At 58.2% G+C, this 27176-nt stretch overlaps 1 protein-coding gene across 1 annotated transcript in view; it reads left to right on the forward strand.

The window, feature by feature from the left end:
- The window catches only part of IQCA1 (IQ motif containing with AAA domain 1), a 150213-nt gene extending 123274 nt beyond the window's left edge, over positions 1-26939 (forward strand). The window contains exons 16-19 of the mRNA XM_070070001.1: positions 6556-6642; positions 12967-13144; positions 20199-20437; positions 26334-26939. Coding sequence (XP_069926102.1) covers positions 6556-6642; positions 12967-13144; positions 20199-20437; positions 26334-26456 — 627 coding nt within the window. The 3' untranslated portion in view covers positions 26457-26939. The remainder of the gene's footprint in view (positions 1-6555; positions 6643-12966; positions 13145-20198; positions 20438-26333) is intronic.
- Positions 26940-27176: the final 237 nt, after the last annotated feature.

Raw genomic sequence — 27176 nt, forward strand, 5'->3', positions numbered from 1 at the left:
TCTACGGCAAGCAAGATGGGCCCCTCGCAGCAGGAACTGCCCCCCAGGCCCTCCCCGGAGATTTGACGTCTCCTGTCGGTAGTATTCATTCATGTATTTTCATCTACTTGAAAGCAGAGAAAAAAAAGAAAAGAAATTTTCCACCCACTAGTTCATTCCCCAAATGCTCACAATTTCCCAGCGCTGGTCCAGGTTGAAGCCAGGAGCCCAGAACTCCACCCACGCCTCCCAAGCACTTGAGCCATCACCTGCCTCCTTCCAGGGTGTGCATTAGCAGGAAGCCGGACCGGGAGCAGAGCAGCTGGGTCTCAGGTGGGCACTCTGATATGAGAGGCAGCGTTCCCAGCAGTGCTGAACCCACTGCACCGCAACACCCACCCCACGACTCTAATTCTGATGGGGACCGTTTGGCGGTATTCCTTTTGGAGAATAGGAAAGGTGAAAATCCGCAGAACCCTCCGGGGTGGAGAAATCTTTGTTTGCTAGAGTCTCCCAGGATGTAAAATGCGCTCACTGGTGAAAATTCATCTTTATGCCATGAGTGACACGGAAACTAACCCCATAGAGATATTCGGTAGGACTGAAGAGCCCTCTGCTGGCCATCGCGGTAAACTATCGCATATAACTTCCGAAAAGTTCAATTATGAATTAATTACATTTAATTGTCCATGACCTCAAACTATCTGTGGGTAATTTAAGCGAAGCCTTCTCATAAGAGCAAAGGATACCATTTGTCATTAGCAAATTGGCAGAGATTTTTTATTGCTGACACTTGCAGAGGAGAGGCGTGTGGCACGTGTGTCGCTGCAGCGTGTGCACAGACAGCCTGCAGGTCAGCGCACCTGCACGCGTGAAGACGGGAGGCGTGTACAGGTCCTCAGCCCACAGAGGACGATGGGCCCCGAGGTGTCTGGTTAAGAAGACAGAGGGAAACTGTGCAGACGTTCAAAAGCAAGTGTTAAAGTCGGGGTGGAGAAAGGACCGTGCAGGAACCACGGGGCGGGAGCAGCCGGCCCCTTAGCACACACGCGGCGGTCCAGAGGGCCTGTGGGGGAACAGGGAGTGTTCACCCATGGATTCTGGCTGCGTCGAGGGAGGAAGGAGCTGTCTGTGGCAGCCTGTCCGTTCTGAGACTCCCAGTGATGAGCAGGACCTTTGCCGTGGCCTCTGGAGAAGCCCCTGCAGGTGCACAGCTCCTGTCTCGCCTGCTCGGGGACCTGCGGTAGCAGCCTCCCTGTCGGCTCCCCCAGACATGTGTGCTACAAGGAAGCGGAGCCCTTCTTGCCCCAGGGTCACCCTCCCCGCCCCTTCCTCTTCCTCTGCGCAGCCCTCCTGCCCGGAACACACCCGCCTCGCCCACAGTGCCCTCCCCCAGGCTTGCTGCCGGCCCACCTTTCTGTGGGCACTGTCCTGTCTGCCCTGTCTCTGACCTGTCCACACCTTAGCTGCCTGTCCCCCAGCTCCTGTCCCCTCACCTCGTGCCAAGGCCACCATGACTGTCTCATGACCAAGCCCTCCGGCCAGCCCCAGCCGCTCCTGCCCTGCCCCCTCTGTCTCCTGGCTCTGAGGCCAGCTCGCCCTTCCATGGCCCCTGTTCCCCACAGCCTGGAGCTGCGACCTCCTCCAGTGTCTTCCCTGTGGAGTCCCCGCTTCGTCTCTGCAACCCTCATCCCGCCTCCGCTCCCCTAGGATCCCTTCTACCCATTCTGCTGGCTTCCGCTGTCCCTCTGGCCACTCCCTGGACCTGCTGTCCTCTGCCTGCCCGGCTGCCCTGAGCTCCCCGTGGGCCAGACCAGCCTCGTCGTTCCATGCCCTGGTCCCGTGTGGGTCCACTCTCCTCCCAGCCTCCAGGTCTGGTCCCGTGTGGGTCCACTCTCCTCCCAGCCTCCAGGCAGCCAGCACCAGGCCCCCCTCACCCACTGCATCGGCCCTTGCCAAGTCTCCCCCTCCTCCCCTGCCTCAGAAGCCTGCCCACTGCCCCCTGCCTCCAACCTCGCCGCTCACCAAGCCCACTGCCCGCAGCGCCCACCCCGGCCACCCCTGCCTCCAACCTCCACTCACCAAGCCCGCTGCCCACAGCGCCCACCCCGGCCACCCCTGCCTTCAGCCTCCACTCACCAAGCCCGCTGCCCGCAGCGCCCACCCCGGCCACCCCTGCCGGTGCTTCATGCTCTCACTCTCCATTGGGTTTGTCTGCAATGCTAAGTCCCCCAGCTCTCCCCAGCATGGGTAAGGCCTTCTGTGACCCCTTCCAGAAGACCCCAAGAGCCCCCATTCCACGTGTGGCGGCTCCTCCCTGCCCCCAGGCTGTGCGGCCTCGGGAGCCCCCCGAGGTTGTGACCCTGTCTGCAGTTTGCATCCCTCACCCCGCCTCCTGCCTCTGCCGATGTCGGTGCCCTTGGGCCACTCCCACCTCTGCCCTCCGCCGTCAGAGAGGGCTCCCGAGGTTGGGGCCTGCTCCGTCGATCTCTGTGACCCCAGCACCTGCCACCCTGGGCCCTGGAGGACACGACAGTGTCTCTGCGTTCTCCCTGCAGAGGTGACAGATGACAGAGAGAGGAGGACGCGGACAAGGGTGGGATGCGTGGGAAGAGGCATCTGGTCTCCTGCAGCCACACAGCAGGTGCGGGCAGGCGGGCAGCCCCAGGCTCAGCCCTGGCTCCAGCACTCCTGTGCCTCAGTGACTCATCCAGGAAAGGGGGGGACGCCGTGGAGGTGCTGGGCACCCCGTTGGGCATGTGGCCAGTGAGGACACAGGGGCGTCGTGGGTGTTAATGCACTTTGCTGGCGGCCATCGGATTTATTGTCATCCCCATCAGATGGCCCTTTGTGTCTTTCTGATAAGAATTCCAAACCACGTCACCCCAGAGTCCCCCCGCCTCCCCAGTGCCCGTGAGCCCCAGAGCAGGTGAGCATCCCGGGAAAAGAGTGCTTCACAGGTGTGTGGGTTGGAAAACGCGGGAAGTGTGGCATCCCCCCACTGGGTCCAAAGGAGCATGGAGTTAAAGGAACTTCACGCGCACAGCCAGTGGAGCGGTGTGGCCGAGTTTCAAAGTAGCTCTCAGCGAGGCGCCAGAAGTAAGACTTTTGGTCTCCAGGTGACGCCAAGTTCGGAGGACTCCTGCGTTTCAAGGCAGTCTGTGCAGCTTTGATAGAAGCCGACAGAGCAAGCGCGCGGCGGTGGGCACTCCCGCCCGCGGCTCCCATCGGGAGGAGCTGCTGGAGAGGCTCGCAGCGCCCGGATGGGAGCCGCGGAAAGTCCCTTGCTGGCCGAGTGGACTCAGGGCAGGGACGGTCTGCTCTGCGGCGGGGACACCGTTCGCACTGAGACAAGAAGCAGCTGTTCACGAGGACGTGGTTCTTCCACGGGGCGGTTGAACCTACGAGAGACTGGAAAGAGGAAGGTTTTGCCTCTGTTACTATAAACGGCCTTTTCCGTAAGAAACTGGAAGCCTGTTTCAAGCAGCTTCTCATTTTCATGTTTGCTCTTGGGGCTGGGAAGAGGAAGGCTTTGATGTAAAAGAGCTTTCAGGGAGCGGTGGCTGGTCGGAGCCACAGACGGTGGAGCTCACGCCACAGGGCTGAGACGGGGGAGGAGCCACGCGGTGGGAGGAGCCCAGGAGGCCCAGTGCGCAGGCATCAGCGTGGGGCTGAGGCACGGGGGACACCCGCGTCTGTGGGGGGTGAGACGGGTCACACTGGAGCTGGCAGGGGGCAGGAGTGCAGGATGCAGGGGAGAGGCCTGTGTGGGATTCAGAAGCTTCTAGAAGGCAGGCACCACGCCGTGAGGCTGTGGCACTGCAGAAGATGTGGTGCTGGGCATCGTCAGCACCAGAAGCCGCCTGGAGCCCCCAGGCTGCGGTGGGGGTGCGCAGAGAAGCAGGAATGAGGTCACTGTCAAGACTCGGCTGTGCGTAGCTAAGGGAGGACGCCGTGGAGAGCCACGCGGTGGGGCAGCCGTGTCCGACCTTGGGGTGGTGGTGTCTGACCTTGGGGCGGGGTGTCTGACCTTGGGGCAGGGGTGTCTGACCTTGGGGTGGGGGGTGTCTGACCTTGGGGTGGGGGTGTCTGACCTTGGGGTGGCAGTGTCAACCTTGGGGCAGGGGGGGTGTCTGACCTTGGGGTGGCTGTGTCTGACCTTGGGGCGGGGGTGTCTGACCTTGGGGTGGCAGTGTCAACCTTGGGGCAGGGGGGGTGTCTGACCTTGGGGTGGCTGTGTCTGACCTTGGGGCGGGGGTGTCTGACCTTGGGGCAGCAGTGTCAACCTTGGCTGTGCCTCAGCTTCCCCGGGGAGCTCTGGAAACCCCTGGTGTCTGCACAGCACCCCAGTTACGTGGGAACCTCAGGGCCGGGGCAGCGCCGCCTTTCAGAGCTCCCTGGCGAGTCCGTGAGAACCGCCGAGCTGTCAGGAGTGAAAGAGGCTGCCCTGCCTGCCGCGGTCTCCTTTCTGCGCAGTGCAAGCGTGCGGTGTTGCCGGCACCGCCCGGCACCAGCTCCCTTAGGCGGGGATGCCGTTGGCCGTGGTTTCTGGCAGGACTCACACCCCGTGCCTGTCGGTGTCTTCAGTGCCCCGGCAGCAGGCCGATGGGCCCAGGGCACAGCACGGAGCCCTCCCCACAGCCCCTCCCACACTTCCCCCGGCGTCCCTGTCGTGCCCATCTTTCTGCCGGACGGCGACCTCAGTCCGTGCGTCACACGTGACCTTGCTCGGGGACGCGGGAAAACCAGCACCACGTTGCTTGCCACACAGAGAGCTGCTTGTATTCAACAAAAAATCAGAGGGGCGCAAGAGAGCGGGCGGGCGGGAGCCCCTCTGTCTGGTGGCATCGGTCCCTCCTCCATGGAGAAGGGACCACTCACCTGGCTTGGGGTTCCCCTCTCACCTGGGTGACTGGAGATTTGAATCCACCACCGGGCAGCATCAGTCCCAGCCAGGACCCCTGTGAAGTGGCAGCCCGGTCAGAGGGCCGTGGCACCGGGCAGCACAGAGAGAAGGCGCGGTTGCCACGAGGAGGGCAGGACCCACTGCGTGCCTGGCAGGCGCAGGTGCATCTATTTCCGCCGCACCTCTCTGAGCTTCGTCTTTTTCTCTAATGATCTGAATCCAGGGAGGAGGCAGTATCTACCCAGACTCTGGTACCAGGAGAAAAAACTCAGAGGCCAGGCCAAACGCAGGGGGACCAGGCAGGTGGGCGGTGCCCAGTGTGACCTAGGGGACACCAGGAAGGAAGAGAACAAGGCCTTAGGGTTCAGAAGATCAGGATTTGGGCTGTAACCCGGCCACTTGCTCCCCCTGTGTCTTGTCTGTGAAGCACGAGTGGGGGGGACCACATGGGTGGGGGGGGCCACGTGGATGGGGGGACCACGTGTGTGCCCTGCTGCCCAGCATCACCCTGTCTTTGAGTCCTGCTTCTGCCACTTGGCAGCACTGCTGTCACTACGTCTTCCAGCCTCAGTTTCCCCATCTGTAAGCAGGGCTGGTGACAACATGAGGACACAGGAATTATCACAGGACTGGGCACATGGTGGCTCTGACCCCATGAGATGCTGTGTGTGACGCGTGTCACCACCGCCTGGCACATGCCTGCTCACTCACCAGAGTCCAGGGCTCCCTCTTGTTGTCAGGCCACACGGCCTCGGGGACTGGGATTCCCAGGGGGGCTTCCTCATCCTTAAACTCTGGCTCTGAGTCTATACAGTGACACAGGCCCAGCAGAGCGTGGCTGGTGCTGTCTCCCCCGGGCTCCTGCCTGTGGGAGCCGTGCACACAGCCAGCCCAGGTGTTGGAGGGTCAAGTTCATCGGTGTCCACTGCTGTCCATGAAGGTGCCGTCTAGGCGGCCAGCCACTTGGCCCCCAACAGCCGAGATGTGGCACAGCGGCCCCAGAGCTGTGCCCGTCCCGGGGTGGGTGCCCGTCTTTGTCGCACGTTGAGCCTCTGCCACCGCGATGTTGTCAGACATACAAAAATAGGAGAGGACATTACGCGGCCCGATGAGGCTGACACAGCTTTCATCCGTCCCAGTTCACACAAAGCACAGACGGCTGCAGAAATGCCTGAACTTAGCTGCGGTGGCAGCGCTTTGAAGGGATTGTTGGGTGTGTGACAATGACTCGCGAGCCGCAGCAAGTCCCGGCCCAGCTCTGCCACGGAGCCCTGCAGGAGGGGCTTCAGAGCCGCCGCCTAGGGGGAGCCTCAGCCACAAAGCGCAGCCTGGGGGCCTCGGGTGGGAAGGGCCCTCCCCGTGGGGAGCTGTCCCCGATGCACCCGACAGCCACGGGCAGGCTGAGGAAAACCTGTGGCCCGGGCCCCACGCATTTTCAGCAGACAGCAGCCAAATTGAGCGGAGGCAGAACACACGTCCCGCCGGTCAGGACAGGCCTGCAGGGTGGAGGGGAGGCCGAGGCCCTGTGTCCCACGCAGCAGGGCAGGTCCGGAGCCGCAGGTGCAGGGGTGCACCATTGCCAGGGCCGGAGGACGGCAGCACTGGCCAAGTGCTGTGCACAGCCGAGCGGGACTCGCAGCTGCAGGCGGCCACTTCTTTCTCCCCTGCAGGTGGCTCGGCAGCTCCAGCCCTCCGTGGTGTGGATCCAAGACACCGAGAAAACCTTCTACAAAAAAGTGCCCAATACGGAGAAGCAGGTGAGGGGCTTGTGCCCACTTCTCACAATGCTCGTTTCCTTGCCCCAAGGGGACCCCTTCCCGGGGGACCACTTCTGGAGCGGGCCTTGCCTTGCCCGGGGAGGAGGAAGGCACTGGGCTTTCGCACCTGCTGCGCTGGTCTCTGTCTGCCCCCAGCGCTCGTCTGCATTTGCAGGGACCCAGTGGTCTGCTCTTAGGAGACATAATTTAAAAGAAAATCAAAGAAAGTGGGAAAGCTGGGAGAAGGAGGGTTTTCAGCCCAAACATATGATTCACAGGAAAGAAACAACTTAGAGAACTCGGCTCAGTGACAGCAAATGGCACACACAGGAGTTATTATTAGGATTTCCTATTGTTCATCATAATAAATAGCAAAGAGCCTGAAATTTATGAACAAAGGCCGTCAACAGAACCGCTAAGTGCACCGCGTTCGGGCCTCCGGGGAGCCCGGCTCCAATTGCTTCCTTCCTCCTTTTATCCGCTCTCAATGGCCCCCCTCCCCAGGACTTCCCCCCGCAAATCACCAGCAAATTTCCCACAAGTTAAAAAAAAAAAAAGTGCAGACACACAGGATGGTTATCCACTTTGTCTTGCACCAGGGCCAGCAGCGTCTGGCTGGGAACCCCTGATTGACCCTGTGAGGGAGTGATCCCCGCTGATGTGCGTGTGTGGACCTCACTCTGAGCAGGCAGAGGCGACTGGGATAACAGAGGAAAGTGCCATCTCCTGTCCCCAAGTGAGCCGAGGGCCGTCAGCTCCCAGCTGTCAGAGGGCGCGTTCGTTATCACCCGGAGTCAGCCAGTCCGCTCCCTCTGCTGGCCGGCTTGCCACACTGAGGAGGAAACCCCACAGACACAGCGTGTGCCAACTCCAACTCCACGGCCGGCGGTGCCCCGAACAGGCTCCCGAGCCAAGAGGACCGCACAGCGCCACGCCCTGAAGTCATCACCAGTGTGGTGCAGGGACGGACGGGGGCGACTCGCTCTCCTCCAGACGTCAGCCGGGCAGCGGCAATGCCCAGGCCTGCAACTCGGGTGATGTGGGCTGCAGGCGTGCCCTGGCTGTGTGTCCTGAAGCATGAGTTAACTGCTTTGAGCCTCCACAACCTTACCTTTTGTGTTTTTTTTTTTTTTTTAAGATTTATTTATTTATTTGAAAGGCAGAGTTACTGAGAGGCAGAGGCAGAGAGAGACTGGGAGGTCGTCCATCTGCTGGTTCACTCCCCAGATGGCTGCAACAGCCAGAGCTGAACTGATCCAAAGCCAGGAGCCTGGAGCTTCTTCGTGGTCTCCCACGTGGGCGCAGGGGCCCAAGGACTTGGGCCATCTTCTACTGCTTTCCCAGGCCACAGCAGAGAGCTGGATAGGAAGAGGAGCAACCAGGACTAGAACTTACGCCCATATGGGATGCCAGCACTGCAGGCTGTGGCCTTACCTGCTAAACCACAGCGCCAGCCCCACTTTGTTTTTGAGATTAGTTCATTTGAAATGCAGTTATGGAGAGAGAGAGAGAGAGAGAGAGAGGGAGAGAGAGAGAGATTGTCCATCTGCTGGTTCACCCCTCAAATGGCCACAGCAGTGGGGGCTGGGTCAGGCCAGAGCCGGGTCTGCCATGCAGCTGACAGAGGCCCAAGCACTTGGACCATCTTCCAGTGCTTTCCCAGGTGCATTAGCAGGGAGCTGGATGGGAGGTGGAGCAGCCGGGACTGGAACCAGCTGGCAAATGGGATACAGGTGTTGCAGGCAGCTGCTTAACCCACTGGGTGACAGTGCCAGCGTCCTGCCACCTTCAGTTTGTCACACATGCACACCTGAGGGCCTGGAGAGTCCGAGAGAAGTGAGAGGCAAGCAGAGCTGAGCAAGCCAGCAGGAAATGGAGCAGCAGCCAGGGGCCACTGCACGGGGACTCGCGGCAAAGCAAGAGGCCGCCCCAAGAGGGAGCTGAGGCAGTGCATACGGCCCCACGGCCCTGACGCCGCCATCATCGCTGCCCCGATCCCGGTCTCCACGTTTGCCCCAGTCAGCAACGAAGGCCTTCGGTGGCCCAGGCTGCGTTGTGGACAGCCGGACGCTTCCTGCTCACCTGTGCACTGGAGGCCTCTGTTATGTCACAGGAGCGTGTTGAAGACCAGCCTATGAATGCGAGTCCACGCGGGAGACCCACAGGCCAGCCGGGGGTCTGAGCCACACTGGGCACAGAGCCGCTGGAGGCTGTGGTCCACCCCCAGCCTGGCCCGGCCCCAGCGCCCCAGCAGGAGGAGAGAGAGGGAGGGAATGCTGCCCATGGGAAGACAGATCTCCATCCAGCGCTGCCACACCCCTGGGACCCCCGGGACCCTGGGGCTGGGCCTGGGCCAGCGCTGCCCTCTGAGATCCTGTGTCTCTGTGGACTTCCTCAGCCCCAGGGCCCTGGGCAGCCACACTGGGGGTCTCCATTCTGAGGTGATGAGCAGGAGCCAAGGGCAGCAGGCAGGCGGAAGCCGGGAGGCATCGTTACCGCCACCTCCTTGGATCCCTCACCCAGTGTCCTGCTCACCTGCCCGGGCCTCTGTGTGAGAGGCCCACCTGATCCCCAAGGGGCGAGGGTGCAAGAAGAGTGTTCGCCTGCAAAGAGGCCAGGACGCAGGTGTCCTGCCCGCCACGGCCACACTGCAGAGAGCGGGGCCCGACCTTGCCCTGGGCACTGCCTGCTGGCTGTGTGGGATCCGGGAACACCCCCTGAACACTCAGCTTCTTGTTTTAAGATTTATTTTGAAAGTCAGAGTTACAGAGAGCCAGAAGCAGAGAGAGAGAGAAATCTTCTATCCACTGGTTCACTGCTCAGATGGCTACAACGGCCAGGGCCAGGCCAGGCCAAAGCCAAGAGCTAGAAGCTTCATCCAGGTCTCCTGAGTGAATGCCAGCGCCCAAGAACTCAGGTTGTCTTCCACTCCTTTCCCAGGCCATTAGCAGGGAGCTGGATCAGATGTGGAGCAGCAGGGACTCGAACCAGTGCCTGTGTGGGATGCCGGCAGCGGCTTAACCCACTGCACCACAACACCAGCCCCAACATCCAGCTTCTAAATCCAGGACCTCCGCCTGTGGGCCGAGGCCTCTCCCGTGGCGAAATGCCCAGAGCCCACACAGTCAGGCAGCATGGAGCCTGCGTCACAGGATGCCGGAGGAGGCCGTGGGGATGGTGACTGACACTTTCTCCTTCCAGGCGCGACAGACACTGACTCCAGCCTGAGCAGGAGGCGACCCCGCCTCTGGGACAGAGGAGGACAGGGCCTCTGAGAGGGCGCCCTCTGCTTAGAGAGTGCGGGATGGGAGCACACGGCCAAGTGCACAGTCCAGCCCCCTTGTGCGGGTTGGGAGCACACAGCCAAGTGCACAGTCCAGCCCCCTTGTGCGGGTTGGGAGCGCACGGCCGAATGCATGGTCCAGCTCCCTTGTGCGGGTTGGGAGCACACGGCCGAGTGCACGGTCCAGCTCCCTTGCCCGCTTCTGCCACTCACAGGCAGGAAGACCCAGAGTGCACGCCACTGGCTCTTCCCCTCATGCCCACAAGGCTGGCCCCCTCGTGTGCACCTGTGGCCCCAGGCCCGGGCCCTCCTTGACCCCCATGTGAGCTCTAACCCTCACCCTGAAAGCAGCCTTGGCTCGTGTCGGGAGCACAGGTGCACTGCTCCGGGTTCTCCCTTCTCCGGGCCCCTCGTATCATCCGCAACAGCCCTCACAATGCTCTCACACGCAGGGATTTCTGGAAGGTCCAAACCCTGAGTGACCAACCCCCTGCTGCTTTTACAAACGCACCCACACCCGGCAGGTGCCTGCGCGGTGCCCCCTCCCTGCCTCCTGGGAGGAGGAGCACACGGGTCCCCTCGCCCTGCGCGAGGCTGGGGTGTGCTGGGTGAGTGTGCACGGGTGCAGGCACAGAAGGACGCGGCAGGGCCGCCCGTTCCTGTGCTTTCTGCGCCATCACCCTTCGCGACTCCGTAAGACGAGCGCCTTGCTGACATCACCGCCAGCCTCCACGAGGGGGCCGCTCGCTTTGTTGGGGCTGGCGGCCGTGGTGGTTTCGTGGCGCTACCTGCAGAAAAGCAAATTGAGATGGCCGTGTGGATGCTAGCCGCTAATTTGAAACTGCCCACAGGTGCACAGCTGTGAGGGTTGGCAGGCCCGGCAGCATGGGGTGGGGCGTGAGGCAGGTTGCCAGGTGATGGGGGCTGGCTGCTGGCGTGCCGGCTGAGTGCAGGGGTCTCGCAGGGACTGGACAGCTCCGAACTGCACCAGGAGAGGCCCAAGTGCAGGAGGGAATGAACACGCCTCTTCCTTCTGCCGCCTGCCGAAGGTGCCGCGCCTCACCGTCAGCACCTGCTTCCGTCTGGACGCGGCCCGGGGTCAGCACTTGTTAGCCGCAGGGGCTCGTTAGTTTCAGATGTCCCTGCCATTTCAGGATGCACAAGCAGCCTCAGAACGGGCAGGGACCACGCTGCCATCGCCATGGCAACCGGGCAGCTGAGGATGGGCTCAGACCACACAGGTGTATCCCACCCCCACCCCGGGACCCATCCCCATGCACACCAGGACCCCCAGCTGAGTCGTTCTTCCACTGGCCTTTGGGCGGCTGACATGGACACCCTGTGTGGCCCAGTGGCCTTCGCCCCTTGCTTTGTTCTCCATCAAACTTCTCAGCAGACAGTTCCCAAAGTCCCCGGTCACTCAGCCCACCACCATCAGCTTGCCGCCCTCACCACTCCACAGAAATGGTTCTCATGAGATTCTTTGACACCAAAGAAGTGCAGAGCTTCTTTGAAAACTACAAGAATGTTGTTGAAAAAACGTGAAGATGGAAACAAAGTGAAAGACGTTGTGTGAGGCGATGTTACGGCGGCAGTGACTCCCAAGTTGATCTACAGATTGGATGCAATTCCACTCAAAATCTCAGCCAGTTGATTTGCAGAAATTCGTAAGTAAAATTCACACAGAAATTCAAGGGACTCAGTCAAAACATTCTTCAAAAATCATACAAAATCAAAATGCTCAAATTTCCCAGTTTCACTTCTGAATACGCCACAAAGCTGCACCCATCAAGACCATGTGGTGCTAGCATAATGAGAAACAACAGAGCAGTGGCACAGAACTGAGTTACCCAGGAACAAGCACCCACATTCGACAAAGGACAGTCCAGTGCGGAAAGTAGTCTTCAGCTAGTGGGCTGTGGGCCAACGGAGTGAAGTTGGACCCCTACCTCACACCATAAATGAAAATCAGAGGCCTGAAGGCTAGAGCTGCAACCTTTCTTGAGAGGCATTGGTGTGCGTTTCCGTGGCCTGGGATTAGACGGTGGTTTCCACACCAGAAGCACGAGCGACAAAAGAAAAATCAAATTGCACGTCAGCAAAATCTAAAACATTTTGGTGCAAAGGCACCACAGAGAGTGGAAAGAAGGGGAGAAAGCATTCGCCAACCTCACACTGATAGGAAACTTGGATCCAAAATATATAAAGACCGGCGCTCCGGTTTTCCCCTGACTTGTTCGGGAGGTGGACTAGAGATTTTCCTTGCTGACTGCTGGAGGCGGGGTCTCGTGTCTGAAAACCACCGAGTCACAGAGGGCTGTGGGACATCCTCTGTGGCAGCGTGCAGTGTCTGCCCCAAGAGGGAGGAGCGGGTCAGGGTGGCTTCCGGCCCGGGAGTCAGGTCTTGGCTGTCAGGGAACTCGCTTGGCTTAGAGACGCAGAGAGGAGGTGTGGAAGAACGCGGGGGGCGGTGGAGACAGGCACTTCAGGGAAGTCCCAAGCCCAGTCTTGGCCACCTGAACTCGCCCCGGGCTTGGGGCTAACGGTGCCTGACATCTTTCCATGGGCTGAACTGTCATTTGGATTTGTTCTTTGGAAAAATGGGTGTTGAGTTCCTTGGCTCATTTTTAAAGCCGGGTGATGTGTCTTTTCATTGCAGACTTGTAACAGGTCTTTATATATTTTGGATCCAAGTTTCCTATCAGTGTGAGCGCCGGGAACCAACCGTGCACTTGAGCGAGATTCCTTCCGCTCGGTTTCCCATTCTGAGCGCCAAGGTGCTCCGAAGGTTCAGGCAGGTGCTTCCTTCCTGCCCGCCTTCCAGATGTGAACGGCAGGGACTGGGGAAAGGAAACGCAGACAATCCCGATCACCAGCTCCCGGCGTCCCGGGACGTGTCCTGGGATAAACTTTAGGAAACGAACCTCAGCGCTTGGCCACCCCTTTAACCATCGCGTGGCACAGTGCGCCCCGTTCTGGAGAACCTTTTCTTTAGTTTTTAGTTCTGATGGGGTCTTATTTTCTTCCCCTCTCTCACCCAGAGTGAACCCAAACGCCTGAAAAAGCAGCTTCCAAAAATCCTGAAGCTCCTGAAACCAGACGACCGGATCCTGATCGTGGGGACAACACAGCGTCCTTTTGATGCTGAACTTCAGTCATTCTGCAAAGTTTACCAGAAAATCATTCTGGTTCCCAGGCCGGACTACGCCTCCAGATACGGCAAGTACCCCGCGCCCTTCCCGTGCGGCCCTGGGCTGGGCCGTGCGTCATTCGCTTAAGGGTCGTGAGGCCAGAGGGTGGTCTTCCTCACACGGGGGGCACCGGGCGCCTAGGAGGCCTGTGGACCTGGACTGAGAGTGGAGCGAGCCGGGCCCCGAGTGTCTGTTCCGTTAGCAGGTCCGTGTTACCCAAGACAAAAGCAAGTGGGATGGGGACACTTATTTGGGGCCTTGCTGGTGCTGGCTTCTCTTTCCGCAAGTGGGTTAGGGGTCACTCATCTCGTCCCCCAGGTGACAGTGACTGTCTCCTCGAGCCCCGTTTCTTTGTACTGGACTTGTTGTCACTCGCAAAGTCTAGGCCCATGTTGCCTTTTAAATGCAATAGGTTACTGCCCCCACGCTTTCTTCTTGAATTGGCAGTTTCAAAAGCCACTTCTTTTGAGACATGTTTTTAATCAAAGACAGGACAAAAGGTACCCCACCCCACCCCGCCCCCCAGAGGCAGCGAAGTGAAAGTGGGAAAAGCCGTGGGATTTTGGACCTCAAGCCCGAGAGACCCGGCTCTGCCGCTTGGGGGCCCCCAGCTTCACATCCGTGAAGTGGGAGAGGAACTGGCTGCAGGGAACTGTCGTGGCCATCACGAGGTAGTAAGCGGAATCCTGGCACCACATCCCCGGGGAGCCTGGGTGCTGGCGGTGGAGGAGGAGCCGATGGCGGGTGGTAAGTGGTGCCGGTGCCGGTGCCGGGGTGGTTCCCGTTACCCATGGCTGTACAGAAACCTCCCTGGGGTGGGCGGTTAGCCCAGCAGGGAAGAGGCCAGTTAAGGGTCTCACAGCCTGTGACAACCTGTGACATGGGCAATCAACATGTCATTCTTTTAAATCCAGGTTCCCGCTCCTACAGAGATAGAAATACTAACCAGAGACTGGTGTTGTGTGAAACAGGAAGAGTTTATTTGGCAGTGAGGAACTAAATGTACATTCACATGCAGGGGTGGGCTGCCCCACACTGAGATACCCCAATGAGCGGGCCACAGAGCTGCCTGTAGACTAGAGAGAAAAGGAGAACCGAAAACGGTGCCCCCACTTGGGAGGTCCGTCAGAGCTCCGTGGCACAAGGGTATTCCAAGAACATTCCGCCGTGGGCAGAGCAGACATGGGCACAGTACCTCCAAGCAGGGTCGGTGGTGGAAAAAGAGCCCCTGCCTCTCCCACCTCTTTTTATAAGGAAGGAGGTGGTGCCCCAGTTGGATATGCAAATGGGGTGGGGTCTGAGCACGCACCCTGGTCCCAGATGGGACGTGTGCATCCTAGGAAGGTGGGCATAGTGGACCAACAGTTACAGAGACAGCATCATTGGGCCAGGAGACAGGAGTTCTAGCTCACCGAAACTAACCTCCTGCCCACGTACCCCACGTCACTTGGGTTTAGCACCATGCTGATCCCAGCACCCTGCATTGCAGACCGTGGGACGTTGCAATGATCGCTCAAGTAATCAGGTTCCTGCCTCCACTTGGGCGAGCTGGATTGAGTTCTCAGCTTGAGCTCAGTCTCTTTGCCATTGCAAGCATTAGGAGAGGGATCCATTGGCTGGGAGAGCTCTCTCTTTCGCTCTCACTCTCGCTCTCTCTCGCTCTCTCCCCACCTCCACTTCTCAAATAAATAATAAATAAAACCCTCCCCAGTAGCTTAAGACAACACATTATTCCCTCTCATGTTTTGGAGGGTTGGAGGGCTCCGCTGGGGCCTTCTCTTTGGGTATGTCATGATGTTAGGTGCAGATGTCAGCCGGGGCTCTGCTTATCTGAAGATGGGACAGGGCTGGACTTCAAGGAAACCGGCTGAGGCGACTGGAGTTGACGCTGGCCATCAGTTGGGGACTGAGATCACATGTGCACCAGGCAGCCCACACATGACCTCACCTCTCCGTGCAGTTTTGCGCACACAAAGAGGGAACACGTGGTGGCAATGGAGGCAGTGTGTGATGCTGGGGAGGTGGCTTGGTGGTCAAGGGGACAGTGGCGTGCACAGTGGTAGATGTGACAGCGGTAGCAGCCGTGGGGTAGTGGTGGTTAGCACAGATGGTGGTAACAGACGACTGGGCCAGAATCCGTTTCCTTGACTGCTTCTCCAGTCACATTAGCACCACCAAACAAAGAGGGGTGTGGCCCTCCCTGGTTGCTCTTAGTTCCTGGTCAGTATATTTGAAAAAAAAAAAAACTAAACTAAACAAAAAACTCTGCTATGCAGTATAAACTGTCAGCCAATTGGTCATTGCAGGGTGCTCTCTAATCTGCATATAGCAAGAACTGCCAGCTGATTGGCCACTGAGTGTGTCACATGTACTCTCTAATCTGCATGTAGCATGAACTGCCGGCTGATTGGCCACTGTGTTTGCAGCGTGTGCTTACTTCTGCCTCCGTAAACTGTGATCCTGGCTTCATCCGCGGGGTTATACACCAAGCACAGGAAGCCTTGGGCTCCAGTAAATTCTCCGTGCTTCCGGTGGCTTCCCCTCCTTTCTCGGCCTCAGCAGCTTCCCCTGCACCCTCTGCATGGAGCCAGCAGCCAAAGGAAAGGGGAAGACAGCGTAGAGAACACACTGGAGACGTTAGGGACCACGTCCCCTAACCCGTATCGCTTGACCAGAGTGAGTCGCACGGCCCCAGCCAGCTTCCGGGGAGCAGGGCCGTCCAGCCAGGAGAGGAGACAGCATGGAGACAGGGGGCAGCCTTGGCTGCAGCCCGCCGCCGTCCACGTCCAGGACTCGTGCTCCCGACTTTCCCAGAGCTTTCCCAGCTGCTCTCTCATGATTTCTTCCCTTTTCATTGTGTGCGTTTTCAAGCCTCTTAGTGAGAGAAGGTAGGGAACGGCTAAGGTGTTACTCTCGACTTTGGACTGAATGGTTTCTACTGACACACACCACGGCCCCTTGTCCTTGTGGTCGGGTGTCAGGCACCCCAAGGGCTCCGGTCACAGTGCGCATTCCCCTCCGCCTCGCCTGGGGCCCAAGGAGGGGGCACGCTGCCCCAGGCAGGTGCTGACTCCCTACGTGCCCCCATGGGACCAGGGCCCAACCACTACGCCAGGCGCCACTCGCATCTGTCGTTCTCCGTGGGTGATTGGTCCAGGCTGCCGCTCTTGCTGACATCGCACGCACTGCCCGGGGAGGGCTTCCTCTGGGGACCCCAGACTTCTCACAGCCGCAGTGGCCGGGGCATCTGTCCGAAAGGAAAGGGTTCTTGTCTTTACGGTGACCCCAGGGGCCCCTTCTGGCCCATCGAGCTCGGGCTGCAAGTCCATCACTTGGGCCGTTGGCCAGCCAGCCATCTGCCCGCAGCAGAGCGCCACGGCTGCGGGGGCCTTCCTGGTCCCATGTGTCACATTGCTCCAAGCCTCACGGGAAAGTGACAGTGACGAGGCGCTGGCTGTGGGTGTCAGAGGGTCAAGGAGGCGGCGTCCCTCAGATTCACCAAACAGAGTCCAGCATCCACTGCCTCGCGCCCCACGTCGAGCTCCCCTGCAGAGGAAGCCCACCCCCGGGTCGATGGACGCCTTGTCCATCCCCAGGAATCCGGGTGCCTCCTCGCCACATTCCTCACGCCTCCCTTCCCTGCCTCTCCGCCATGTAGTCCACTCTGCTAAGAGCCCCATTCCTCCCGGCCCCGCCCGGCCCCGGGCTCTGCTCACACCCACACGCACGCGGCCTCCGTCTGCAGAGCTTTCCGGAATGCTAGACCTCAGAGGGGCAGGATCCGCACCACATCCTTATCCTCTCACGCTTTGTGAAAACTGAACATTAACACACCGCGACCTCGCAAGCTCCCAGCCTGGGTGCAGTCCAGCGGGAGCCGACGACCAGGCCTGTTCCTTGGCAGAGAGCACAGGAAGCCGCAGAGGGAAGGAGAGCACGGAGGAGGCCGCAGGAGTGTGGACCCTTTCACATCCAAGAGGGGAGCATGACCGAGAGCGCGCGGCCCAGGGTCCCTCCCTGCCGCGGGCACCCTGCAGGCCGGCCGCAGTGCTCATCCACCCGTGCGGGTCCCAGGGTGGCCGTGGTTTTGAGCCAGCACCGGCGGCTTGCTGGTCCCCCGATCGCATGGAGACGCCCTCTGCCTCCGTCTGCGGGAGTGTCAGGAACCATGAGGCGGTGGCTTGGTGGCAGCCGGAGAAGCGGTTCTTTGAAAGGCTGTCAATCAGGCCCGTCAATCAAGCCTGTCAATCAGGCTCACCAAGCAGGAGAAGGAAGTCAAACCTGGATGGTGAGGGGATGCCGGCGACGCGTGTGGGAAGTTGGGCTGCCCCGCACGGCTCTCCTCCAGGGTTGCTACCGCTCAGCAGACGGGGAGCCCTGTGAGCGGGGGTGACGCCATTGCACACCCTGAGGGGGCGGTGGCACAGTCCCACGTCCGCTCTGCCAGGGCGAGCGCATTCGGGCTGCCTCTGGCGAATCCTGGGCGCAGGGCGACTGCTCAGGCCGGGAGCTCCCGAGGCCCTGACTGTTGTAGCCTCGCAGGGCAGCAGAGTGGGACGTCAGTGGGACCACACGGCCCCACTGCTGGCCCAGGCCGGCTCCACGCCGCGGCCCAGGTGGGTGAGCTGCCTGTGCTCGCCAACACTGAAGCCGCGCTGAGCCCCCGCCTGGGGACCGCTGGGCCCTCTCCTGTGACAGCCACACAGCAGGTCGTCTTCTCCACTTCCAGGGTCCCCTCAGACCGGTGGCCCTTGGCGTGGGTGTCACGGGGGTGGGCAGGAGGCGTGCCGAGGCCCAGGGCTGCAGCTGCACCGGCGGCGGCGGTCTTCGAGGGTCTCACCAGGGCTTGCGCGTTCTGATTTCTGACTCTGCGGCAGTTGGGCTTCGGTTCAGCCTCTCCCGCTCTGAGCTGCCTCCACACACGCGTGTTCTGAAATGCCCCCATTCGCTTAGCCTGATCTCGTGTCGCAGCTGTTTTAATGGCAGTTAGGAAGCTTAGGTGTGGATGCAATGGCAAATACAGCGACACAGCTGGGGAGGACGGAGCAGCCGGCGCCTGCTGGGGCCCCGCGCAGTGCTGTGTGGGCGTCGCCGGCCCTTCCTCACGGCGGCACCGAGAAGTCTGGCGCTCCACTCCCGGGGTATGGCTAAGACACATTTGGGTGCGAGCTCAGGTGAACTCCCCGCGGAAGCACCGGAGTAGGTCCAGGGTTAATGAAACTCTGGGCCACTTTGGGGTCTCCGGGGCCCCACTGGTGTCACCGCAGGTCCACACGCCCTTGATGCCCCCCCTTCCCCAGCTCAGAGAAACGGGCAGGCGCCTTGGTAAGATCGACACCTGCCGGCCACCCCGCTCCTCAGGACGGCAACGCGAGACCCGCTGATGCGGTGCACGGCGACGTTAGCCATTTTACCCCTTTGCAGTGAGTGGCCCTATTCACTTCACTTCAGCCGTCCTTGGCTGCATGTGTCTGGATGACGGAGTCACCGAACAGAGGCAGAACCAGCCCTTTGTGAGACCTGGCAATGCTCAGATCATGGTCGTTTTTTTTTTGAGAAAGACTGGGCGAGCCCGTCCCAGGGCTGAGAGCAACCCCTGGTGCCGAGACCCCTCGCCTTCCCCCTGCCCCGGGCACAGCTCCATCCGTGGCAGAAAGTCTGGTTGCTCCCCTCGAAGCTCCCCGCACGTGACGGATGCGGTTCTGCAAGCCAAACGCCGCTGTAAATGTGCAAGGGAAGCGCGTTCTCTCTCGGAAGTCAGGCACCGAGCACCCGTTTCCCAGTTCCCTTTCACAACATCCCCTGTTCTGGCTGAAATCTCTCGGTCCCCTGGGTCTCCCAAGCCGGAGAACAGCCCTGCACCTGCCATGGTCTCAACCAGTGGGTGCATGTGCACAGTTGCTAGGGGTGGAGGGTGAGGGGAGAATCAGAGCCCAATTGCTCTCTTACTCTCTTCATTCTTTTTTTAAGATCTATTCATGGGGCCGGCGCCATGCCTCACTTGGTTAATCCTCCACCTACGGCACCAGCATCCCATATGGGCGCCGGGTACTAGTCCCAGTTGCTCCTCTTCCAGTCCAGCTCTCTGCTGTGGCCTGGGAGGGCAGTGGAGGATGGCCAAGTCCTTGGACCCTGCACCCCATGGGAGACCAGGATAAGTACCTGGCTCCTGGCTTCGGATCGGCACAGCTCCAACCATAGTGGCCATTTTGGGGGGTGAACCAAGGGAAGGAAGACCTTTCTCTGTCTCTCTCTCTCACTGCCTAACTCTGTCAAATAAAAAAAAAGGTCTATTCATTTATTCAAAACGCAGAGTTGGAGAGAGAGAGAGAGAAACGGATCGATCCTCCATTCACTGGTTCACTTTCCAAATGGCCGCAACAGCCAGGGCCGGGCCAGGCTGAAGCCAGGAGCCAGGAGCCAGGAGCTTCTGGCAGGCCTCCCACGTGGGTGCAGGGGCCCAGGGACTTGGGCCATCCTCCTCTGCTTTTCCAGGCGCGTTAGCAGGGAGCTGGGTTAGAAGTGGAGCAGCCGAGTCTTGAGCTGGCGCCTGCGTGGGATGCTGGTGTCAGAGGTGGCAGCGCTACCCACTCTGCCGCAACGCCAACCCCAAATTGCGCTATTCAATACCATGTATACTTCAGGGTCTTAGACCCAAGAGAATGGAGCCGGCCGAGTCTAACAGTGATATAAGAAGAAATTATCTTTGTGACTGGAAGTAAAGAACACTTACCTGTTCAGCCTCTTCGCGAAATAATCGCATTCTAGCAAGTAGAGACGCTACTGGACAGGAACCACGTGAAAGCCGTCTGACCGCGTCTGGATTTCCGGGTCAACTTGCCAGGGACTCTGGATCTGTAGAGCTCGGGTGGTTGATGGGTGGGTCTTGTGGATGAAGGTTCCCCAAAGGTGAGGTGTCAGTTATTTGACTCTGTGCCCATGAGAACCACAAATAAATGGGCGTGCCCTCCTCGCGGGTCCCTCTCTCAGCGAGATGCGACTTGGCCGCGACAGGCAGCCTGATGCCTCCTTGGTGGTAACCCTTGTTCTCCGTGTCTTTTCTACCGCCTTGGATACAACAGTTCTGTGGAAGCAAGTGATTCAGCGCCTTGGAGGGGTCCTCACCAATGCCTTGAACATCAGCTGCCTGGCCAAGGTCACCGACGGCTTCACCCAGGGACACGTGGTGGAGGTGGTTCAAAGCGTGCTCTCGGAGCAGAGGATCCGGCAGCAGGGCCGCCGGCCGCTCACCGCGGGCGAGTTCATCGCGGCGATAACCAGCATGAACCCCGTGTACAAAGAGGAAGAGGAGAGCTTTAAGGTAAAGGGGGCGTGCTGGTGGTCGAACCTGCACCCAGACGCCTGTCGCGTTACTCCCCCTTCCCCTGATTTCCTGGATTCGAGCTGTCACATACAGTGAAATTACTGGCATCACAGATCCTTTGAGCCTTAGCAGTAAAGCGTCTTCCAGATTTCAGGCAGATCATGGCCCAAGCCCTGAGACATTAGCAGTCAAACTGCAGAAGTGAGCCTCAAAACCATCGAATTCCCGCACGCACACGCGTGCACACATGCACACACCAGCCTTATTCAGGTTTTCACTCCATATTGTGTGTTAAAGCTCAGGGTTTTACATGGAGAAAACTATTCCCTAAAATAATACATTTCATGCGGATGCTGCTTCTGTCCCGCATTCACAGGGTACGCAAAAGGAAACAACACTAAGATTTCCCTAAAATTAGTTATCCCATTTGCAAATATTCTCTGACACTCCGAGCTTCGTACATAAAGATCTGACGGCGGGGAGTTCAGGCACTGAGAGCCGAGCAGCGTCCGTCCCGAGTGTCTACCCCGTGTCCTCGCACAGAGTCACCCGCACGCGAGGTGCCAGCGCCTGGGCACAGCCAGCGGCCTGCAAAGCTTGGTTTGTAGACACAGGCAAGCGGTCACCAGGTCACATTTGGCCCTACGCCATATGTGCATGGCTCCTGCCAATCCCAGCTGAGATTTTGCCAAACATTTGAATTCATATTCTTGTGTGGTGTTTAAATCCTGTTTGTGTTAATGACTATTTTTCCTCTTCCAGTGTACTCTGTTCTCTGCTGAGATTCCCAAGCACTTTTTCTCCTCCTAAATGGCTAATTCTCCCCCTTATTTTGAAGAGCTAGGCCAAGGGTATTTTTTTTATTTGACAGAGTTAGACAGTGAGAGAGAGAGAGAGAGAGAGAGAGAGGTCTTCCTTCTGTTGGTTCAGTCCCCAAATGGCCGCTATGTCCGGTGAGCTGCACCGATCAGGAGCCAGGCACTTTCTCCTGGTCTCCCATGTGGGTACAGGGGCCCAAGGACCTGGGCTATCCTCCACTGCCCTCCCGGGCCACAGCAGAGAACTGGGCTGGAAGAGGAGCAACAGGGACGAGAACCCGGTGCCCATATGGGATGCCGGTGCCACAGGCAGAGGATTAACCTAGTGCGCCATGGCGATGGCCCCAGCTGAGGGTATTAAAAGCTGTGTGTGGCCAGCGCCGTGGCTCAATAGGCTAATCCTCCGCCTGTGGCGCCAGCACACCGGGTTCTAGTCCCCGTGGGGGCATCAGATTCTGTCCCAGTTGCCCCTCTTCCAGTCCAGCTCTCTGCTGTGGCCCGGGAGGGCAGTGGAGGATGGCCCAAGTGCTTGGGCCCTGCACCCCATGGGAGACCAGGAGAAGCACCTGGCTCCTGACTCCGGATCAGCGCCATGTGCCGGCCTCAGTGGCCATTGGAGGGTGAACCAATGGCAAAGGAAGACCTTTCTCTCTGTCTCTCTCTCTCTCTCGCTGTCCACTCTGCCTGTTAAAAGAAAAAAAAAGCTGTGTGTGCTCCTGGCTGGGTTTTTGACTTCCTCAAGGGACTTCGAGAAGTTTCTTGTTAAAAGTGTCTGAGCTCTGGCCGTGCTGTTGCGGAAGCTCACTGTGTGAGCTGGAGTGAGACTGTGCCTGCAGAGACAGCCATCCGTGTAGTGCCCACCACCTTACGTGTCCTGTAAGGGAGCTGCCCCCACACGCAGTGCTGGCCCCACGGAGGTGCTGAGTGAGTCTGTTGCACTCAACAGTGCAACACAAGTGGAGTGGCTGGACAGGTGCGAGGGGGCACCACTGCTGCGGGGCCTCTGAGTCAGGCCTCTCGTGTTTGCCCTGAGAAACTGGTCCCCACGGTGCTTCCGACACCGTGTCAGGGTGAGAGCAGGCAGAGTCCCCAGACACATCACAGCCTGCTCCGTGGGCGTGGTGGAGTAAGAAGGGAGCGATAATGCTCACAGGAGCTGTGATCCTATGGGTGCGCTGACACTGACTGCCCCCAGCTGGTGGGCGCTACACTCACTCATGCAGACATCACAGCCCCCCTGTTTTGCAAATGAGGGCGCTGAGTTCAGAATAATCGCCCCTCAAAGAAGTCCACATCCTAACGCGCAGCAGCTGTGAGTGTGTTCAGTTCACACAGCACAGGGAGTGTGGGGGTGCGGATCAGCAGAACGTGAGATTCGCGTATTAATTATCCTGCATGACCCCGGCCAGTCCAACGTAGCCCTGAATAAGTGGAAGAGGGAATAGAAGAGAGAGCAACTGGAGAGGGACTTGGTGCCCCAGGTGGCCCGGCATTGCCAGGCTGCACCCGGAGGAGGGCCCGCAGGCCAGAGGGACAGGTGACCTCTGGAAGCTGCGATGGCGACGGAGTGGATTTACCCCACAGCCTCCATACGCTGGTTTTGCCAGTGGGGCACATTCAGAGCTTCGAGCCCAGGGAGCCGTGGGGAAGGCACACGCGTCAGCCTGAGCCGCTGAGTCTGCAGGAGTTGCCTCAACAATAGTTCAGAGAGACAACCAGGAGGCGAAGTCCAGCGCCGCGGCTCAGCAGCCACGGAGCCGCAGAACTGAAGCCACATTTACTGTGGCCGGGTGTCTTAACCACGTTCCCTACTGCGTCCCGGCAAGTTAAGAGTTCATCACCTTAAGTACTTGGTCGTCTCACTTTACATTCAAAACAGAGCCAAGGATAAAAGAAGGAAGAAGAAATCCCCAAATTCCAGAAACACAGAGAAGTCTGAGAGACGGGAGTGAATGCGTGGGTGACACAGGGAGCGTAAGATCCGAACATCAGGACGAGCAGGCCTGGCTTAGGAGCCCAACGTCCGGCTGCCCGAAGCCAGGGCACCCCCAGGCTGCCCTGGGGAAGCCTCGAGGGGCTCACAGTGTTGTCAGGACCCCAGATGGGGAGCAGAGGCATTCCAGAGCTCCGAATCCAAGCCTTGCACACGGGCCTCCACGGTGCCGGGATCTGCAGTATTCATACATTTCCAAAAAATGGCGTGGTCTCTTTAGAGCCCCTGAAGTCATCAAAAGCAAATATAACAACTACCTACATGGAAATTTATCCACGCCGGTGAACAAGGGACTCCCGTGGGAAGTGTTACCCTTGCTCGAGATGGGCCTTGGAACAGAGCTTGGGCCGCGGGGAAGCCGTCTTCCGTGTGGAGAGGCAGAAGGCACACACAGCAGAACTAGCGCCACCAAGGACTTTCAGGGAGGGACCTCATAACTGAAAGGACTTTCGGTTATTGGGCACCAAAGTGTTATGGTGGGAAGGCAGGCAGACCCAGAGAGGAACCAAATACAACTTCTTGTAGTGTAGTCATTGAAGTCAAAATGCAATGAATGGGAGCCAGCGTTGTGGCACAGCGGGCGAAGCCACCACCTGTGACGCCAGCATCCCATGTGAGCACCGATTGGAGTCCTGGCTGCTCAGCCCCCTGCGAACGGGCCTGGGAAGGCAGTGGAGGATGGCCCAAGTGCCTGAGCCCCTTCCGTCCACGTGGGAGACGCAGATGAAGTTCCAGGCTCCTGGCTTCAGCCTCGCCCAACCCTGCGCATTGTGACTGGCTGTTTGGGAAGTGAACCCACGGACGAAAAATCCCTCTCTATCTGTGCCTTGTAAGTAAAGTAAATCTTGGTGAATGGGTTCTCTGTGAATCAGACACAACTGAATAATAAAAGAACTAGGAAGGGAGCACAAAAAACTGTCGCGAATGCAGCATAGAAGGAAAGACATCAGGGAAGAGAAGACGACCGCTCCTGCTGCCTGGGCCTCTGACATCCACGGTAAAACCACGGGGCACTGACGGCAAAGCATCCCCGCACGGCCTGGCTCTGTGCGGGGTCAGAGAACCTCACAGAAGCAAGTGCAGAGCTGCTCAGGAGAGAGAGATGACAAGCGGCACGGAGACCAGGAGTTCCCACTCAAAATAAATCTGGAAACCAGGATTCCAAACAGTTCAGAAAGTTGCGTGCCAGGTGCAACCTGACAAAACGTTTAAGGAAAGGAGTGAGGAGCTGGCTTTGTGGTGCAACGGTTGAGCTGCCACTTTCGACACAGGCGTCCCCTATCAGAGGGCTGGTGCAAGTCCCAGCTCCTCCACTTCCCATCCAGCATCCTGCTAATGCAGCTAGGAAGAGTGGAAGATGCCCATGTGGGTCCCTGCCACCCACATGGGAGACCTGGATGGAGTTCCTGGCTGTTGGGTTCATCCAGAGAGTGAAAATTCTCATTCTCTCTCTCTCCATCTCTCTCTGTAATTTTGTCTGTCAAATAAATAAATGAATCTTTAAAAAATGAAAAATGACTTCCATTTAAGAAGTACACAAAGTTTCAAAAGACAGAAATCGAATAAGGAGAGATAATTATGAAAAAACCCACAAAATAAAGCTTGGAAATAAAAATATAGTAATTGCCATTAAATGCAAAAAATAAAAGGGACATAAACTCTAGGCTAGACATGGTCAGAGAGCAAATTAGTGAACTGGAGGATGAGCCTCAAGAGTCCTCCCAGAAGGTAGCCCAGAAAACAAAAAGGTAAAATCCATGAAAGTGAGGTTAAGAAACCTGTGGACGGGTTGAAAGACACTGACATGCAACTAATGGAAGTTCTGAAAGAAACAAATAACAAGAAGTCTGAGAGAATTACCTGAAAAAATACTTGCCCAAACTTCTGAACCGAAGACACGAGTTCTCAGATTAAAAACAAACCCCGAATACTCAGCATAACGTAAAAATAAGTCCATGCCTAACTACATTATTGGGGACCTAAAATTAAGATAAAAATCCAGATGTAAAAACCACTGGATTACTTATAAAGAACTGATAAGCAGCAAATCGGACCTCTCTGAGATTATGCCCACAGTGTGTGGGGGGAATGACCATCTGCCTGGGATTTTATAGCCAGCTAAAGTAGCATCCAGGAGACAAAAGGAAAAACAGGTATTTAAGACACATGAGGGCACTTCAGAAAGTTCATGGAAAATGTGAAACTGCAGGGATTCAAAACAGTTTTTCACCAAAATGTATCTGTTAGTCCCGTTTTCCACACTTTTGAAAACACCCTCATTTGTACACTAAGAGGTTCTCTCGCACGTCCACAAGTGCACGTGTAAACTCAGGAGCTGCAGCCTTGTTCATAACAACCAAACCCTGAAGACGACCTGTGTGCCCGTGAGTGGGAGAACTGATACATGATCTGTAGTGGAATCATTCAGTGGAACACCACAGCTGTAAGGCTTTTAAACCAAAGTGTGTCTCAGCTTTTAAATACAAGGCAAACATTGAGGGGGAATGCATCACCGAGCCAGTTCCCGTCATGAGTCCTCTGTTGGCGTTGTGGCTGTGTTCCACCCGGTCTCCCTCAGAGATCTGAATGACCCTGTGGTTCCTACATGACGCAGTGGGGGCTGCTCCTGCTGCCACTGAGCAAACGGGGTGTGTGTTCTGCGAGGCTGAGCCGAGGGGGAGACTTTTAAAGGCAAAACTGGGGAAGGCGACGTCAGCGACCCGAGATGATCACCCTTGGCCCCCAGGATCAGGAACAAGTGTGGCGCCGGTCCAGGGTGGCACAGGTGTGGGCAGACGTCCCTGCGTGTGGTGGCGGTGGCTGTGGTGAAGGTGTGGTGCCGGCCGTCTCCTGCGGTAGTTCCTGTTGTTAGGACGTCATCTGTGAGGACCCTCCCTTCACAACCACTCAGCCTTGCCGACGTGCTCGTCCTGAGGTCGGCACAGACGGCGTTCAACACGCCTGAGATGGCCAAGCGTGAGGGCTGCTCGCCCCTCCATCCTAGCGGGCTTTTCTCGTTCTTACGGAAGCTGCGGTGAGTTCAAGTCCCTCTCACCTTCCCCCCTCCTCTCTTCTGTTTCAGGACTGGTATGCAAGGACCCCTCTAGGCAAGAGGCGAGCCCTGGCATTAATGGGAGGCACAGAAAAGGAAACGGAAAAGGAAAAAGAAAAGGAGAAAAAGGAGAAAAAGCAGAAAAAGAAGTAGCGCCTGTCTGAGAAGCAGCCCTCGAGTCTCTCTCAGAAACGGAGAGGGCCCCAGCCGTCCCCGGAGAAGATTCCACCCCGGGACTGCGCAGTGACCACAGGGGCCCGCGCTCTCCAGCCACGGTGCTCGGCTCTGCCTGGAGTAGGCTGGCCCCCGCGTTAGGTCTGCAGGACACTGTCTTCTGTGACAACAGCAGTGGTCCCTCCATGAACAGACAGTTCTCATAGGAGCGAATTCCCCTGCCTGAGCTCCACGCCCTGCCGACCTGGTCGCTGCACCTTCCCCGCTCTGCTGTCCGATTTCCAGCGTGGTAGTCGGGAGCCTTCCAGTGTGGCCGCCGGGAAACCACGCGGACGGCACCCGTGCACCCGTCTTCACGCGTGCACGGGCGCTGTGTATCCCCTTGCACCTTCGTATTTTAACAAATTAACCCTTTATTCTAGAAACGTCATTCATGTAGCAGAATAAAGCCATTGCTTTGAAGTGACTCTGTAATTTGACGACCAGGTCTTAGCAGGGCCCTGTTTCTGCCTCCTGATTTCGAAGGTGAGGTCGCACCACTAATAGTCGCTAATAGTTGGAGCTGGGACTGGAGCGGCGGCGCCAGGGCAGAGCTCGTTAGAAGCGTCACACGTTGGCAGTGACGAAAACCGAGACAGAAAGACCAAGGGCAAATGTGGAGAAAGAAAAAGCAAGACCAGAAAGACATAAGGAATAGAA

Source organism: Oryctolagus cuniculus, chromosome 3 (assembly GCF_964237555.1).
Source record: "Oryctolagus cuniculus chromosome 3, mOryCun1.1, whole genome shotgun sequence".
Taxonomy (NCBI): domain Eukaryota; kingdom Metazoa; phylum Chordata; class Mammalia; order Lagomorpha; family Leporidae; genus Oryctolagus; species Oryctolagus cuniculus.